This window comes from Monopterus albus, unplaced genomic scaffold (genome assembly GCF_001952655.1).
Source record: "Monopterus albus unplaced genomic scaffold, M_albus_1.0 scaffold93.1, whole genome shotgun sequence".
NCBI lineage: Eukaryota > Metazoa > Chordata > Actinopteri > Synbranchiformes > Synbranchidae > Monopterus > Monopterus albus.
The window spans coordinates 190,805-208,359 of record NW_018127973.1 but is presented as its reverse complement, the minus strand read 5'-3'; the positions used below and the strand labels follow the sequence as shown (position 1 = coordinate 208,359).

General features: G+C 41.2%; 4 protein-coding genes across 6 annotated transcripts; 2 read left to right on the top strand and 2 right to left on the bottom strand.

Moving 5' to 3' along the window:
- Positions 1-332: 332 nt before the first annotated feature.
- LOC109964860 (uncharacterized) lies at positions 333-3,974 on the bottom strand. 2 transcript variants are annotated; one of them, XM_020608429.1, is made up of 4 exons: positions 3,836-3,974; positions 2,832-3,543; positions 1,961-2,386; positions 333-1,860 (listed from the first exon to the last, which is right to left on the bottom strand). In XM_020608429.1, the coding sequence occupies exons 2-4, from the start codon at positions 3,085-3,087 to the stop codon at positions 977-979; spliced, it is 1,566 nt and encodes a 521-aa protein (XP_020464085.1). In that variant the 5' UTR covers positions 3,088-3,543; positions 3,836-3,974; the 3' UTR covers positions 333-976. The 2 variants fall into 2 exon arrangements, with proteins under 2 accessions (XP_020464085.1, XP_020464086.1); XM_020608430.1 differs by having other exon boundaries at positions 2,832-3,974.
- Positions 3,975-4,895: 921 nt separating this feature from the next.
- Positions 4,896-5,930, top strand: LOC109964863 (trypsin-3-like). Its single transcript, XM_020608434.1, has 5 exons — positions 4,896-4,932; positions 4,978-5,140; positions 5,184-5,437; positions 5,530-5,662; positions 5,763-5,930. The coding sequence occupies exons 1-5, from the start codon at positions 4,896-4,898 to the stop codon at positions 5,914-5,916; spliced, it is 741 nt and encodes a 246-aa protein (XP_020464090.1). The 3' UTR covers positions 5,917-5,930.
- A 1,285-nt stretch (positions 5,931-7,215) lies between these two features.
- LOC109964861 (trypsin-3-like) lies at positions 7,216-8,614 on the top strand. Its single transcript, XM_020608431.1, has 5 exons — positions 7,216-7,304; positions 7,451-7,610; positions 7,816-8,069; positions 8,162-8,298; positions 8,396-8,614. The coding sequence occupies exons 1-5, from the start codon at positions 7,265-7,267 to the stop codon at positions 8,543-8,545; spliced, it is 741 nt and encodes a 246-aa protein (XP_020464087.1). The 5' UTR covers positions 7,216-7,264; the 3' UTR covers positions 8,546-8,614.
- Positions 8,615-9,282: 668 nt separating this feature from the next.
- On the bottom strand, positions 9,283-17,050 carry LOC109964905 (zinc finger protein 184). Of its 2 annotated transcripts, XM_020608514.1 has the most exons (3): positions 16,704-17,050; positions 14,838-14,963; positions 9,283-14,248 (listed from the first exon to the last, which is right to left on the bottom strand). In XM_020608514.1, exons 2-3 carry the CDS (start codon positions 14,952-14,954, stop codon positions 10,742-10,744), a joined length of 3,624 nt encoding a protein of 1,207 aa, XP_020464170.1. In that variant the 5' UTR covers positions 14,955-14,963; positions 16,704-17,050; the 3' UTR covers positions 9,283-10,741. The 2 variants fall into 2 exon arrangements, with proteins under 2 accessions (XP_020464170.1, XP_020464171.1); XM_020608515.1 differs by lacking the exon at positions 14,838-14,963.
- Positions 17,051-17,555: the final 505 nt, after the last annotated feature.

Sequence of the window (17,555 nt, the reverse complement as noted above, 5' to 3'; positions counted from 1 at the left end):
CTATATATATATATATATAGATATATACACATACACACACGCACAAATACACATGTGACCAGCTGGATGTATTTGCAGTCCATGTCTGACTTTTATTAAAGTTTAGTTACATACCATCAGAACATATATCTACAAATTATAGCTTGTGCAAAACTACATAGATGATGGCCATATACTGTTTTTTTGCAACTATCTACAAACATCCATCAAGCATGCAAGCTTAGAATAAATAGCCCCTACTTCCACCAGAAGCATATGAATTAAAGTCTGAAGCCTAATGTGAGGTTTAAGCCTGTTTTTCATACATCACCAATACTGGCAGTTCTTTAAAATGTAACATTTCTGCCTCAAAGTGCACTGAACATAATACAGTAACTTTATTGCCCAACCAAAGTTGGAAAGTATGTACCATATTAAAAAAGCACAAGCATACATTAGCAGGTAAATACAACAGCTGAATAACTACAATATATGGTAACAACTGCAGATTACAAGTACTTTTTAACAATGCAGTTAGTGTATCAGAAGAACTGAGACATTAGTGGACTAGTAAGGGCATCATGAGCTTTGCAGCTCTGCTGCACATCATGTACAGTGATATGCATATTAGACATCAGCACCTACAATATGTTGTTGTCTGGATATTGAAAGTTTCAGGAGTAAAGTTATCACTCCAAAGAGTAACTGTTTCTCAGGAAGTCTTTTAGCACATGTATATGTAGACTTGTCTGAAGAACCAAGCTCAAATTAAGGCCACCCTATTACCTTATGTGTCTAATTGTTTTATCCACTTCTGTCCACTCAGATGAAAAACATATGTGCAAGATGGATTAGTGACTTGGAATGAGTAAAACTCCAAACACCTCATGTTATGTTTACAGAAATACTGTCAATAGAAAAAGAGCATCATTTCTTGTCACATTTTTAAACTCCAAATATACATGATGTGCACTTCAAGTTTTAAAGTACTTTCTCCTCAGCGCCGTCTTCTGCGCCTGTGATCAATAGCTCTTCCTCGTCGTGGCCTCTGCATATTTCCATTTGTGTCTGTGGAAGTATTAGAGGGAAAAGTGCCATGTATGACGGGGGGTGATGGCGCAGGCACCACTGCAACAGTTGACTGATTATTCGAATGCTGGGTGACCTGTGACTGCTGCTGTATTTGTGTTTGGTGCTTCTGGGGCTGTTGCTGTACAGCATGTGACTGCTGCTGATGCTGTAGTTGTGACTGCTGTGTTGTTTCAATCTGCTGTTGCTGTTGTGGTTCTGTATGTTGTAGCTGCTGCTGAGATGTCTGTGGCTGTAAGTGCTGTTGAGATGTTTGTAAATGGTGTACTTGTTGTACACGATGTTGCTGTGGCTGTGGTTGTTGCTGGGCCTCAAGCACTCCTAATAGCCTTTGCAACAGGACATTGTTTTGTTGTAGACTGACTGCTAATGCCTCTTGCGAAGCAACAAGTGTTCTCATGTCCTGTCTGAAACCTTCCCCAAACTCCCGCAGACTCTTTTCTACCCGATTTCCCAGTTGAATAGCTGCTTCCCCTAACCCTCGTAGCTCATCTTCAAGCCAGGAACTGCGTGGAGGGGCTTCCAGAGAGCCCTGCTGTGCTCCAAGTGATGGCTGAGGACTGCTGGGCTGAGGGCTGCCATTGAGGAAGGGAGCACTGTAGAGAGGGGAAGGAGGCAGCCATCGTTCTGATGGAGGGGGTGGTCCTATACCCAGACCCAGTCCTAATCCCAGTTTGTCTTCCATGCTGTTCTCTACTGGTTCACAATCAGGTTCTCCCATGTCTCTCTCACGCTCAGGATTGTCCTCATCTTTCTCCAAACCATCTCTCTCTGACCCTTCCATTCCTACACCTGCAAAATAGGTTAAGTGGACATAACCACAGTAGCTCTTAGTTTCACCTATAGACTCTACACAGAAAAGCAGCCGAGTAATCAGACAAGTTATTTTTACCTGTGTCAGAGTCAGGAAAACATGAGAAACTGGGCTTTGTTCTGGTGCTTTGCTTTTGCCTGGCTTGCTGAAGCCTGGGGCTTGGCTGGGAAGGACGCCCAAGCATTGAGGCCCCTCTGCTGGATGGCCGGTAACAGCTGCGGTGGCGGGCATCTGCCAGCCTGCCTCCATTGCGTCTCTTTAAGTCATCCCAACGTTTCTTCACCTCTCGAAGCGTACGTGGAACTCTGGACACAGCATTGACTCTCTCCAGGATTCCCGCCCAGATGCGCTCTCTTTCCCGCCGCCGGAGCCTCCCTGCAGGACCAAAGAGCTCTCCTTCACACCGAGTGACTTCTGACACTAAAACCTCCAGCTCTGCTCCACTGAAACGACTCTTTCTTTTCCCTGCACCACCAGCAGCCAGTGCAGCCGACATAGCTCTATCTGTAAAGATAAAGATGAGAAGATGGACCAAAAGGGAGAGGAAAAATATCAAGTGAAGCTAAATATACTCTGTGAAGAGGAAAAATGTGCTTTAACAGCATCAGCCTTTTCACTATACCAAATTATATTATAACTACAGTTACTTTTGGCAAGTCATAGATCACTGAGACTAATATTGATATCATTTTACTTCAGCTTTTTCTGGAGGAGCTAAATGTTCTTTAGTAGGTGCTGCAGGTGTTTGTATAAATGAAATGTATGAATGTATATCCTCACTGTATTTGTGCCTGCAGATAAAAATCAGTTTATGAATAATTCTGTAGGTGTACATGGTCGATATAGTGTTTCCATTGGGAGCCACAATTTCTGTAGACATTTACCAATAAACAAGAAAATGTCAAATCCTGGTTTTTCCCATAATGGGTTTAATCTCTTCCATACTTACTTTGTTCAATGGACAACAGGTCATCTGAAGACATGCCAGGTGCCATGATGTTCGGATGCACAACTACCACGTTAAAGGGGAGCCCCCCTGGTAATCCACTGTTCTGGTCACAGCTGCCCTCTGAGTCCTCATCCTCCCTGGGGAAGCCGTTTTCTGAGGCTCCCCCTCCAAAGGGTCCCTCCGGAGACTCCACTTTGATGTGCATGGGAGGTGATTGCTCATACAGCAGCCCCCCCTCCTCGTAGTACTCAGTCATGGGTCAGACCTAATTTATAGCCGAATTGACTCGCGGGCCAATTCTGATTGTGACAGCTGCTGCCCCATTAATACAAGTTCAAGGTCTATCTGAACCTACTGCTAAAAGACATTACAACTCTTCAGTATACTGCATCAGAAAATAATTTATTTGCTTTGGGTACAGCTGCCACACACACTGTGGAGTGTTTTCTTAGGAAACGGTGAGTTAATGTAACCCAAGAAAGTATTCTTCAACTCTATTCAATAAATTATTTAAGTCATTGTTGCAGCTTAGTATGAGACACGATCATGTCTGAGTGTACACTGAACACTTTTCACTTTTCATGTACACTGAAAGACAAATGAAAACATATATCCACTGTATAAAAACACTAGGGGTAGGCCGAGAGCTACAACTAAACGTCCAGCTTTTTTACAGTGAGATCCAACATCCAGCAGAGAATCGCCTTCAGAGCTGAAATACAACAAAACACAACACTGCTTACAGCTACGCAGCATTTTAAAATAGCTATGTTCGTATTTCTTAGTGATGCTGACTTATGTATTCTGTCGCATCGATGCGCATTTTTTCTGCACCACATCCGCAATGGTTGCGCATTCCGCATACATTAGGTGCAGATTTTGCAATGGAGCTAACTGTTAGCTAACGGGCTACCATAGCTTCAGGTAAAGCAGCAGCTTTGTCTGAACTGATAGCGACGGCTGAGCAGTCATGATTAGAAACATGACACTGTTGTACTTCTTACCTCGCGATAATGACACATGGGAGGCAAAACAAAACCAAAACACAATTGGTACAGCTGTTAGCTCAGCAGCCGAAACACAAACCGAACACAGTCGCTTTCTAATGACGTCACCGAGAGGTTACGTTCAAGACCAATAAAAATTCAGAGATTTGCCTCTGTTTAATGTGCCGTCCTGGTTGTATGGTTGTAGCCTATATTGTTATTTCCTAGAAGGAACCAGGAAGGCACATGTACAGTAAATTAACATTCATAGAAAGGCCCCGGGAAATAACAACAGTGTTCATTTACAACGCGTCAGATTAATTGATTGCAAGATGAAGATTGGTCAGTGCAAAGCAAGTCAGATGAGTATGCAAAAATATACATTCTTCTAACAAGCATATTGAGAATAAAGTCTGACATAATATTGAATTTGATTAGAATGAAGCCATTTCTCCCACAAAAATGAAAGATTCTGCATTTTGTCTATATTGTCTGTATAATCTGTACCATTTTACACCTTTACATCCTTTCCACAAACTTTCAGTTATATTATTAATAATTTACCCAGGTATAAGATCGTAAACTATTTGAACCTGTGTCTATAATAATTACTGATCCCAGCAGATTATAGATATGCATTACAGCAATAATCAATCACCTGCTTATGTCTACTTCCAATTTATATTATGATAATTATAATTTTCTGATTCTGATATATTCTGATTGTAAGTTTTAAAACAACAAATAACTGATTTGTCTTTCTCCCTACATTTGTCTATCCTCTGTCCCTTTGTGCTAATTTTATTTTGTAATTAATGCATATATAAGAATTTTCGAACATTAAAGGCTGGATCTGCAGATGTCACCTTTAAAAAGAATGATTCATGAAAATCCAGTGTTCTTTTCCTTGACCATCCTGATGTTTCCCAGGTGGGATAATATTTAATCATACTGCATAGTGCATGGAAAAATCCTTGACAGGTTTAGATAAAGAGGTGTCAGGCTATGTATTCAATCTGTATATGAACCCAGTCCATCTGCTCCTGCTGTGTAGGCTCAGCAGGTGCAGAACACAATCATGAAGTACTTCATTATCCTGGCCCTGTTTGCTGCTTGTAAGTTCTTCTATATTTTGTGGTGATAGAATCTGAGTTGATGAGATGGCAAGATTGTTGGAGGCTACAAGTGGAGAAAGAACTCAGTGCCCTACCAGGTCTCTCTGAACACTGGCTACCACTTCTGTGTAGGCTCCCTGATTTCCAGCACTTGGGTGGTGTCTGCTGCTCACTGCTACCAGAAGGATGGAAATGGAAACACATCCAAGTGGAACATTGAATTAATGATCTTCTCATGCCTCCCTCTGCAGTCGCATTGAGGTGCATCTTGGTGAACACAACATCGCCGTCAGTGAGGGCACAGAGCAGTCCATCAACTCTGCTAAGGTCATCCGTCACCCCGGCTACAGCAGCTACAACCTGGACAATGACATCATGCTGATCAAGCTGAGCAAGCCCGCCACCCTGAGCAGCAATATAAAGACTGTGTCCCTGCCCTCTAGCTGTGCCAGTGCAGGCACCTACTGTCTGATCTCTGGCTGGGGCAACATCAGCAGCTCTTCAAGTCAGTAAAACACTGCAGACATATCTGAAGGATTTTTAACACATGGTTGTGATTAGGTATGACTATTTACATGTATTGAATTTTTCCTTTAGACAACTACCCTGATCGTCTGATGTGCCTGGATGCCCCCATCCTAAGTGACACCAGCTGCAGGAACTCCTACCCCGGGGAGATCACCTCCAACATGTTCTGTGCTGGATTCCTTGAGGGAGGCAAAGATTCCTGCCAGGTACCAGCTAAAGTTTTTCATTTTCATTTTTTCAAATAGACCCCCCAAACTTCAGGAAGCCACTACTCACACCTTGTTCTTTCTGTCTGGGCCCTATCAAGTTGACTCTGGCGGCCCTGTGGTGTGCAATGGTCAGCTGCAGGGTGTGGTGTCCTGGGGTTATGGCTGTGCCCAGAAGAACAGGCCTGGAGACTACGTCAAGGTCTGCAACTACAACACCTGGATTCGTAACACCATGTCCTCCAACTAAAGTCACTTTACTATGGAAGCTCTGACTATGATATGTTTCAATAAATAAATTATTAATATCAGCCTTACTCTCTATCACTTCTTGTTTTGTACTATTAAATAAAGCATATGTTTATCAATGAAGAGAATCAACAGGAAGGGTAATACTCTTTCTTTAGGAATGAAAAGATGAAACATGCCCAAAAACTCACACACCCTGCATAAATCTGAAAAATAAAATTATAGCTTAAAAAAATCAGCCTGCCACAAAATTAAATCCCTCCCACTATTAGGCTATTTGAGATAAGAAACCTTATGAAATGAAAATAAAATGAATTGTATAGGTTTTACAATAAGAAGTAGGGTTCAGTACTTTGAAATACACGTTTAGAAATTGTACAAAATAATTTGACATTTTCATTTACTCACATCAGTAAAATTATTTACCACACCCTTAGGCAACTCAGCCAGTATTTCAATATTTACCACCATGTACTGGACATTTCCAACAAAAAATAGTTCTCTGTCATGCATATGAATGTGCTTGCTTTAGTTCACCATTGTGACAAAAAAGAGAGTACTAAGCACTGCTGTTTTTGGGATCCTATAATTTCATACTTGAACTGATCTTATGTGTAACCCTAGCATCTACAACCATTAAAAAATATGATCATTGAAATCTCAGAGAAATATTTGAGAACAAGTACTGTCCATTCCTAAACAACAGAGAAATTCACAAAGGATGAATCCAGTATTCATATATAAAGCAATGATGTGTGATAGTAATGTCACAGAATTATTTTTATACATTTACAATTATATTGCCTTAAAATAAGCAGCTTGATATTTTCACACTTGCTTCTACATTGTTTTGTAGTCAGTAGGTTAAAAATCAGGGTCTGAACCAGAAAAAAAACAGGAGACAGTATATGTATCTTTAATTGGAAAATATAAACATCATAAATAAAATACACTTAGATAAATGTTGATGTTAAAGTAAATGTGCTTTCCTCCAAATGATAGTAACCTCTGAACAAAACTACTAAAATGTAGCACATTCTTTGAAAGATAAACAAGTGGTTTAAAAATAATATAAAATGCACCACGATTTGCCTTAAACTCCTACAATGTTTCAAGCAAGCTGTTAGTTTATAGACCAAGTGTACGTGACTGGTGGTGGGACTAAAGCACACGTGGTCAATATGTTTGCTCGTATCTTCCAGATGTGTTTTCTCACAGGTTGGTCAGCAAGAGAAGGGTGGAAATGGAAACACACGTCCTTGGCCAATCAGATAACAAAGGGACAAAGTGGGTATAAAGGGTCTGCAGTACAACTGAGCTGACACTGACACACACCAACAGCATCCACCATGAAGGCTTTCATCTTTCTGGCTCTGTTCGCAGTGGCATGTGAGTGTGAAGACTAAACTAATTTTACTTTTTGCTTACTTTTTAAAGTTATTTTGACCATTGTGGTCAGCTATTTACTTTAAGATTTCTTTGAAAACTGGTGTCCTACAAGACATTAATAATGTCACACTCTCTGCTTTCTTCAGATGCTGCTCCCTTTAATGACGATGACAAGATTGTTGGAGGCTACGAATGCAGAAAGAATACAGTGCCCTACCAGGTCTCTCTGAACGTTGGCTACCACTTCTGCGGAGGCTCCCTGATCTCCAGCACTTGGGTGGTGTCTGCTGCTCACTGCTACCAGTCGTAAGTGCAGACACTTGATTGTAAGACTGAAATTTTACCACAAGCCTGTTAACATTAATTGCTAAACTTTTTTTGGTTAAAACTGGCAAAACCGTTTTGTCAGGCACAGTACTTAGGCCTATATTTTGAATTACAGATAGTGGTAACCTGATTACAAGTGGAACTGAACATTGAATTAATGATCTTCTCATGCCTCCCTCTGCAGTCGCATTGAGGTGCATCTTGGTGAACACAACATCGCCGTCAGTGAGGGCACAGAGCAGTCCATCAACTCTGCTAAGGTCATCCGTCACCCCGGCTACAGCAGCTACAACCTGGACAATGACATCATGCTGATCAAGCTGAGCAAGCCCGCCACCCTGAGCAGCAATATAAAGACTGTGTCCCTGCCCTCTAGCTGTGCCAGTGCAGGCACCTACTGTCTGATCTCTGGCTGGGGCAACATCAGCAGCTCTTCAAGTCAGTAAAACACTGCAGACATATCTGAAGGATTTTTAACACATGGTTGTGATTAGGTATGACTATTTACATGTATTGAATTTTTCCTTTAGGCAATTACCCTGATCGTCTGATGTGCCTGGATGCCCCCATCCTAAGTGACACCAGCTGCAGGAACTCCTACCCCGGGGAGATCACCGCCAACATGTTCTGTGCTGGATTCCTTGAGGGAGGCAAAGATTCCTGCCAGGTACCAGCTAAAGTGATCCTCCGTTTCTTCATATGGACATGCCAAATTTCAGAACACCTCTGCTCACACCTTGTTCTTTCTGTCTGTGTCCTATCAGGGTGACTCTGGTGGCCCCGTGGTGTGCAACAATCAGCTGCAGGGCATAGTGTCCTGGGGTTATGGCTGTGCCCAGAGGAACAGGCCTGGAGTCTACACCAAGGTCTGCAACTACAACGCCTGGATTCGTAACACCATGTCCTCCAACTAAAGTCACTTAACAGTCATTTGTTGTGAGACAGGGGACCGTTTATGCCTTCAATAAATAAAAATACCTCAATACTGACTCATCTGTTTGGCTTCTGGACTGAGCACTAGTACGGACTCAGACTCATCACTTTGTACTATTAAAACATACAGCAGCAGCATTATTTTATAGCTTTTTTTATTGAAGTAGACAAACCCAACCTAACTTTCTAACCTACATGTATTAAATGTGACACACTATATAAAAAAATCATTCACAAGTTACTTCTCTTATGTAGAATCAAAATGCAAAAAAAAAAAGAAATCACCTTTCAATAAACCTCAGCATCATATCATCAACAGAAATAGTTTGTAATTGTGGCTACAGTCTCTCATGTTTTAACTATTCAGAGGGAACAAATCTTAACCTAAAAACAACAGAAACTATTATCAATAGAAAATGACCTTTATTGTTTTTAAGACGAACTATAGCATAAAGTTTTATACAACAGAGAAAGGTGTCCATCTGAGTAACATCTTTTATAATACAATTTTTCATGATTCCAATACAGCGGTAGTTAGTGCTGTCACCTCACAGCAAGAAGGTTCTGGGTTTGAACCCAGGCTGACCGGGGGCCCTTCTGTGGGGAGTTGGCATGTTCTCCCTGTGCCAGTGTGGGTTCTCTCTAGGTGTTCCAGCTTCCTCCCACAGTCCAAAGACATGCAGCTTAGGTTGATTGGTGACTCTAAATTGCACATGGGAGTGAGTGTGTGTGGTCGTCTGTCTCTAAGTGTGATAGACTGGCGACCTCTCTAGGGTGTACCCTGCCTCTTGTCCATTGTCAGCTAGGATAGCCTCCAGCCCGAACGACAATCTGCAGGACAAGCAGTATATATAACGGACGGATGGATGGATGATTCCAATAAAATTGTGTTTGGCATCGAAACATGTAGTATTTCCACAGCATTGAACAGTAATGGATGCTCAACTAAACTTACTCGGTATACAGCAGCTGTGGAATGTTTGTCAGTAATATTCAAACAATTTAGTCTCACTTGATTTCAATCATTATTTTACAAGTCCAAGATAAAGACAATTCACTGACAAACATGAGCATTACAAAAGTAAACAGAAAATGCAGATGTATATCTTTGCAGACCAGAAGAAAACAAATTTGAAGTCAGCCCTACACTGAGCAGCTGCTGTAAATCAAGATTAGATCATGATCTGAAGTAAATGAATGCATCATGATGAGGTGAGACTGTTTGCAAAACTATACAGCTACTATTCACCTAACTGGTCATACTAATCAATGGACAACATATTGAGAAAACCTGCACATTAAATATATAAAATCTTGATAATACTGCTGCAATTTTTCAGGTTTGCTGAATAAAACCTGTTTATGAATTTACTCAGTGTCACCTCCAACCCTCTGATCAATTACTGATATCGCCCCACACTAGATGGATTACATACCTCTCCTGGTATAAATTAGAAAAAGATACACAGCAACAAGAATGAATCAGGGATAAAAATGTTTCAGTGGCTATTTCACTTAAAGAGCCCATGGCATGCTCATATTGCTCATTTCCAGCAAGTTGCTTCTGTATTGAAAAACTAGAACATGTCTAAGATGATAATTTCACCACTGTAACATTGTAGATAAGTCAGAAAACAAGGAAAAGCACCCCATGGGCTCTTTAATATTTGTTATTCAAACTCTGATTTCCTATGATCTGTCATTTACATACAGTCTAATTTGTGTTCAAATGCACAGTTTTTATAGTCAATTATATTATTCCAGGGCTGCTTCTGGTTAAGCATTATTACACAATGTACAAAACATTTGGGACATCTCCTGAACACAGACTTGCAGTTCACAGACTAGTTGTTCATAATCATCTTGTTTCACATTTTAAATTGTCTCTGTTTCTTATGACTGACCAAACTGCCGTAGCAGGTTAGTGGCTTCTACCCCGCCCTGCCTAACAAACGTCATGAAAGGAAAAAAGTCCATTAGTTTGGACATTCAATGTTTATCTTCAAAATTTTTAAACTGACTAGCGGTTGAATATAATTTCCAAATTTTTTTCTAACTTCTCCAGGCGTTAAACAGAAAATGTTTCAATCATTTCTAATCTAGGACTCTGTGTTAAACACTGAAAACACCTTGATGTACATATACAGTAGAAGGGTGCCATATCTCTGGTAAGGTTCTTACACCTGGCCTCTAGCATGCTGCAAATAATGGTGATACAGGTCAGAAATGGCATGATAGGTATCACCACACAAAGCACACTTAACTCCATCTGAAGACCCTTCAGTCGATATGCTCACATTTTGGGTTGGGTGTCTTTTCACAGTTCTCAAATGTGTGATTGGGTTTCCCAGTAGACGTCTGCGTGCTCTTTCATAACTGGTTTCCCCATCTTGCATCGAAACTGTGCTGCTGGGATGCAGGGAAGTTTTCCCCAAACAAAGCCCCTGATTTTGGACTAAGGAAATCATGGGTGATAAAGGCGACTGTTGGGGAACTGGGTCTGGATATATGGTTACAGGGCTCAGTGGAGAGTTCTGTTCCTCTGGTCCTTGATGTAACGTTGCAATATGGTTGTTTGTGGGGGGGCTAACCATTTTCTTGTTAGACTGTGTATTATGATCATCTATGGATAAATCAAAATCAGAGTCCTTGTGCGTGTCTTGCATGGAGGAATGGCAGAACTGATGACTGAACAGCAAATCTAGAGTCTTAAAGCTGCATCTGCACTGCTCACACTGATAAGGCAGAAACACCTTCTTAGGCCTGACCTGAACCCACTGGAACTCTGGGTGCTCACTCATGTGTTTTTTGTAAGGCTCCACAAATCGAAAGCCTTGGCCGCACTGACGACAAGTGAAGCGGCCATGCCGCTGTCGGTGGATTCTCTGGTGATGCCACAGTTTTTTCCAGTTTTCCAGTGTCTTACCACAACAGGCACATGTGTAACTTTGACCTGGGGCGTGAGTGAGCATGTGGGCCCGCAGTCTGCCCATGTGTCTGAACAGTCGCCCACAGCTTGGACATAGATATTTCCTGGGGTCGGATCTGTTATCTAGTTTGTTTAACGCTGAAACGAGGTAGTGAGCCGGTATGACTGTTGACTGGAATGGTGTCTTGGCAAAGTGTCTCTTGGATCTTGTCTGTGATTGTTTTTTCTGTGTTTCACAGTTTGCAGCTGTGAGAGAAGATGAATTGTGTCCCAGTGAATACCGAAGAGCAGGTACTGTGTACTGTATTAAAGACATTGTCTTTTCCTCCTCTACTGCAGAGCTGGAGGGCTTTTTCTCTCCTCTACACTGATTGCGATGGGCATCAAATTCAGAGAGCACACCAAAGAGCTTATCACAATACAAGCAGCGATAAAGCTTAGCACCGGTGTGGGCTCTCATGTGACTGTTGAACTCCTGCAGATGATTACAGACATTCTTGCAGATGTGGCACGTGTATGTTAGTGAAGGCTTTACGCTTCTGTTGGGTTGAGGCTCGTCATCACTTCCCGTAGGTCTACATGTGTGATTTTTTGCATTGCTATAATGAGTGAATGATTTCTCACAACGTGTGCAGGTGTAGCGCTTCACAGACCAGTGTGTCAGCTCATGAACACGCAGGAAATAGGCCTGACCAAAGGCTTTGCCACATATATCACATTTATAAGGCTTCTCCCCCGTGTGGACACGCACATGTCTTATGAGAGCAGACTGGAATGGGAATGTTTTACCACAGTACTGACACACTTTTCTTTCTCTCTTTTCTGGAGAAACTGGTGTATGAAGTCCCTGACTGGTTTCACGGTTGTTGGTTCTGCTCCGTTTTTCACATTTGTTATTCTCCGAGTCCTGGTCTGGCTCACGGGTATGAAGCTTCATATGAGACACATACTCAGAGCAGGAGAATTTGATCTTGCAAAATGTACATTTTTGATACATGTTGCTCTTTCTGTGTGTTTTAAGATGAAGATTTAAGTTTGAGTTTTTGCTAAAACCTTTGCCACATTCTGAACATTTGAAAGGTCTTTCTCCTGTATGAATCCGTTGATGGATGATGAATTGAGACAGAAATTTAAATGTTCGGCTGCAGTAACCACATTTCAGCAGAGTTTTTCCTCCTTTTTTAGTGTAGATGAAATTTGTGCTGGCCTCCTCAGCCATGTCACCACAGTCTGCTTTTTGTTGAGTGTCAGTGCTGCCTTCCTGGCCTTCTACCAGTTGCTCTTTCTGTATCAAAACACTGCTTATTCTCCTCTTCCTTTTGCCGCCTCTCTTACGCCTGAAAGTGTTTTGCTGGCTGTTTGGACCCTCCGATTTAACTGTGGTGTTGGCACTGCATTGTAAAGATTTGGGACTATTTGCCTCTGACAAATTTGAAATCTGATTTAAACAATCCAGCTCTATATCTATATTCTCTGTTTTAACAGCAGGGGGTATCCCAGCAGGTTTACGTGTTTCTTCAGAGGGCAATATGACCTCTGTGGTCGATGACTCTGTATTTTGGGGCAAATTTGCATCCTTGGAGGTGTCAAGGCCAGTTTCTGATTGTGACTCTTCATTGCCATTCATGGCCACCATCTGTTTTATTGTGGGGTCATCACTTTGAGTAGGGCTTACCACATTTAGATTATTCAGACTCTCTGGAGGAGTAATGTCAGGCTCAGCTGCTGGTAGAGAACACAGTTTTGTTTGTGGCAATTGAGCTTCCTTAGGTTCTGTCTGTTGCTCTTGGACTTCTCCATACTGCAGTGAGAGTTGAACTCCCTTTTCATCTGAATCAGTCTCCTGTTTTTTAGTGTTCAGTTCCACCTGCTTATGTGTCTCTGCGCTCTCCACACAGTCTGTGTCATTGCACAACCCTGGTGTGGCCTCATGGGAACTGTCCAGTCTGGACACTATAGCTGGAACTTGCTGATCAGCCAGTTTAGGTCTTCTTCTTTTAACCCTTTGAAAGTTGGATGTTGTACTACTTTCTGTACGAATCAGTTCAGTTTGCTTGGGGTCTACCATACTTTCAGAATGAGTCTTTTCATCTTGTGTTAAAAGATGTTGCCCTCCTCTACTCCTCAGTCTCTGTGAAGGACCACTAAAATTATTAGTATGAGCAGGACCAGCAGGTACACTGACAGTGACAGGAACCATGTTTTTTAAAGCAGCAATTTCTGATTTTTTGGGCCGTCCTCTTTTTCTTTTTGGTAATACAGGAACACCATCTTCTTCTTTATCATCAGAAACAGTGTGAGGATCTGAATTCTTGATTAAAGGACCATCTATGGTATTAGGTACATCATCACTGTTATGGTTTTCTACACATGCTGTCAAAGATGTTGTTGTGCTTATCTCCATATGCTGAACTGCATCAGGACCGGCAGTATCTGGATCTTTTTTGTCTTCAGTTAACAATGGTTGTTCTTTTTGAGGGCGCCCACGTTTTCTGAGGCGCCGCCTACCTGTTGTAGAGCTGCACACACTGGCAGGTGTTATTTGAGGTGTTGCTTCCATCCCTACCTGTGACGACAGGTGCTCACTCTGTTGACTATTTGTTCTGCCTCTTGTTTCAGAGTTAATGTAGCCGTCAGACTCCAGGGGCGTTGATGAGTGGGATTCAGGGGCAGTTTTGGTCAGTTCTGTTGCTTTCATGTCCTCTCCCCACCTGTAGTCCAGGTCCTCCTCACTGCATCCTGTATCTTCAGGTATCTGTGTAAGAAAAAAACATTTTTTCAGAATTATAGTAATGAACAATAAGGTTACTGTCTTTATAACTTAATAATTCAATAATATTCATTTTTACATCAGGATTGTTTGCAATACCATGATCATTGTTTTAGCAAAATATCTGCAAAGTCATGCTGTCACTGGAACTGGGAACACAATCCCATGTTTCAATTGCCTTATGATAGAAAATGTTTTGACACATAAAACCATCACTCAAAACAGAATCAAATTGTGTAATTAAAAGCTGTATATGAAGATATGTACAGCCTTCAGATGACACAAGACCTAGTAAAACATGGCATTATAATTAAAAAGTACAATTTAAACAAAGAACAGCTGAAAGTACCAGTAGTATTAAAAAGATTTAAGACACACTACATCCTCAAAAGCTTTACTAAAAACAAACAAGTATTGCAAGCATATTCAGTAAGCCCTTCAGGTTTAGATGTTTAAATGCAGAAAATACTTCTATATTCCATTTACAAAAGTTACTCTAGAAATTATGCTATATACTGTAATGGGCAACATAACCTCTGGGGGATGCTCTATGCCTATTTGACTCACTAGCTACCTGCTTGCAGTCTGAAGGAGCATGAATCGAACTGCGAGGATGGGGTGTCACAGAGGTTAACTCAGACTCTGTATTTTGGTCACTGCTTCTTCTGCTGAAGGACATTTTACTCCCCATGTCAAGAGTCTGTGGATTAAACAATGACAAGGAGGTTGTAACTGATAAAAACAATGACATGTATTCCTACAGCAAAAAACTATCATGTCACAACACCTTGCCTAAAGAGCCTATCCTGTAAAAAGGGCACTTATCAAGTGAGAGGGTAAAAGTGCAGGTGCTTGAGCACCACTTGGGGTCTATCTGTGGTTGTGTCTGTTGATTAAAGTGCCATAAGTGTTTTACATTAGTGATGCAAGTACAGGTGTCTAAAATGAACCATGATTCAAATCTGGACACAGAGGACGCAGCTGTAACCAATCACTGGGCCAGTTTATAACTTCTATAACTTACTTAACATTGCAGATTTATGTTAATTGATTTTCCAGATTTCACAGCTGTCCACAACATTTGAAAACTTTGTCAGCGATTCCTTAATCAAAACCTATCCAGGAAAACAGTCAAGTAGCAGAGTTTGTTATTCATTTCATAGGAAATGGTGGAGACCTGCAAGAACATCATTCCTAACTTTCATAATGCATGGTTATCAAATGACTGTGAAGTTACTTTTACTGAAGCAATCAACTTAAATGCAGTTAAATACAGTTCTGGGGTATTTGGAGACCCGGTGCCTTTCTGTGCAGAGTTTGCATGTTCTCCCTGCGCCTGCGTGGGTTCTCTCCGGGTAATAGGCTTCCTCCCACAGTCCAAAGACATGCAGCTTTGGTTGACTGATGACTCTAAATTGCTAAAGTGAGTGTGGTTGTCTGTCTCTAAGTGTCAGAGACTGGATGGATGGATGGATGGGTACTTGAAATTTTATGTGAATCGTTCCAGGTTGCCTAATACTTCACTACATTTTTGCGAGAAATATTGTAATTTTTTGCCACTACATTTATATGAAACTTGAAGCTCGTAGTCTCTTTAATAGTTAAAAAATGTCTTCACAAACCACTACAACATTAAACTGCTTCTTACATATTAAGACATCAGTAAATAAACTACTAAGTATAAAATAAAACAGTAATTTAATAGTAAAGTAAAATAGTGAAATAATCTGAAAGGGGCTGTTGATGAACATTTTGTTATATTTTGTTGATAATACTTCAATAGCTTTAATTACAATCTCCATGCAGGAGTTTAACCATTAATAGAGTAGTGCTATACTGCAATACTGCGAATTTTACCTAAGTGAACAGTTCCAGTTCCTTAGCCCACCACTTTTTTCACAAGCTGAAACACCTCTTGGCCTGAAAGCATACTTTATACTCTGTGCTCCGAGTACAATATGGTGTTGCAGATTGTAATGCACTAGAAGTGTGAACTGTATTTAACAGGGAATGCACCCTCTACCCCACTAGTTTGCAGACAGACAGGACTTTGCTAATCCCAGCCATGCAGACACATTTAATCTGATAGTCTTCCTGATTATGACCCCAATGCTCACACACAAACACACCCAGAGAGACATACCGTGTCCGATGGGGTCACTTAACATGTATTTTAAACACCTATGGCAGCGCCGACTGCGTCAACATCCAATTATCAGTTATGATTATAAGCTACCAACTGCATACTCCATGTAAGCCTTATCTTTGGGTAGGCCAGATTGCTAGCTCCGCTTGTTTAACGTTACAGGCCATACAAACATCCCCGCCAACTGCAATGTCATCTCATACGACTTTCTTAAACGCTAATAACGCGTTTGTATGCTGCCTCTCGAGACTGATTCTGAAATGTGATGGGTGGTAGTAAACACGAAGTGCTTGCCTGTGTGGGAGAATCAAAACTTGTCTCTGCGTAGCCATGCACTGACCGCTGCTCAACTAGTTAGCCGTAGCTAGCACTCACTGGCTAGCCCAAAGCTAACATTTGCTCTGTCGATACGTGGCTGTTTCACACTTTTACAAGCATAAACTGATGTGGGAGCTTCGCTGTTAATGTGGACCTGGCTTTGTCTTCTTTTCTGAGGAGTTTGCGGCAGCGAGCCACCAGATATCAACGCACAAAGCAACCCGAAAAAGTGTCAATCACGCCGAGAGCACACGGGGTATACTTCAAATGTCATCTGAAATTTCGGAACTAAGAGTTTTTGTTAATAACGTAAAGTGAGAAATACGACACAAAAATATGAATTCTCATTGGCAACTTTCAATGATACGCATGACACTGTTAGTTCTGCCGTCGGTGCGTTGCAGCAGATTTAGTACCATTTCTTATAAAATCCACCGCTTACAGTTTTGTAGTCTTAACAAGAATCTTACCAGCTGATGCTCATAAAAATAATTTGTACATAGCAAGTACACAACCAGTAAGTGAAGGTCGCATCCACATATTTGGATGTCAGGCAGGTAGAGTATATCTTACTTTATCATAAATGGACACAAACATCGCCTTGTTTTTGCTTTGAAACGGCCCCCTTTGCTGGGGCACACACAAGAGATCCTTAATAGTATACTAGGGGAAAGGGGCTTTCCTTGCCTTAAATTGAGAAATACAGCAATCATTAAGAAATTATGCACGAATTTAATTAAACATAACAAAAATATATACATTCTTTAAGAAATAAATTGGGAAAAATATACTATACAAAAATACATATAAAGTCTAGATAAGGGCATC

Bases quoted from the DNA above. Each gene is read 5' to 3' on its own strand.
- LOC109964863 (XM_020608434.1), top strand. From the start codon at position 4,896: ATGAAGTACTTCATTATCCTGGCCCTGTTTGCTGCTT. The intron at 5,141-5,183 runs GTGGAACATTGA...CTCCCTCTGCAG, and splicing joins GGAAATGGAAACACATCCAA to TCGCATTGAGGTGCATCTTG. The intron at 5,663-5,762 runs CCAGGTACCAGC...GTCTGGGCCCTA, and splicing joins GAGGGAGGCAAAGATTCCTG to TCAAGTTGACTCTGGCGGCC.
- LOC109964861 (XM_020608431.1), top strand. From the start codon at position 7,265: ATGAAGGCTTTCATCTTTCTGGCTCTGTTCGCAGTGGCAT. The intron at 8,070-8,161 runs GTCAGTAAAACA...TTTTTCCTTTAG, and splicing joins CAACATCAGCAGCTCTTCAA to GCAATTACCCTGATCGTCTG. The intron at 8,299-8,395 runs GTACCAGCTAAA...GTGTCCTATCAG, and splicing joins GAGGCAAAGATTCCTGCCAG to GGTGACTCTGGTGGCCCCGT.
- LOC109964905 (XM_020608514.1), bottom strand. From the start codon at position 14,954: ATGGGGAGTAAAATGTCCTTCAGCAGAAGAAGCAGTGACCAAAATACA. The intron at 14,249-14,837 runs GTAGCTAGTGAG...TTTCTTACACAG, and splicing joins CTCCTTCAGACTGCAAGCAG to ATACCTGAAGATACAGGATG.
- LOC109964860 (XM_020608430.1), bottom strand. From the start codon at position 3,087: ATGACTGAGTACTACGAGGAGGGGGGGCTGCTGTATGAGCAATCACCT. The intron at 2,387-2,831 runs GTAAGTATGGAA...TTATCTTTACAG, and splicing joins CCTGTTGTCCATTGAACAAA to ATAGAGCTATGTCGGCTGCA. The intron at 1,861-1,960 runs GTAAAAATAACT...CCTATTTTGCAG, and splicing joins TTTTCCTGACTCTGACACAG to GTGTAGGAATGGAAGGGTCA.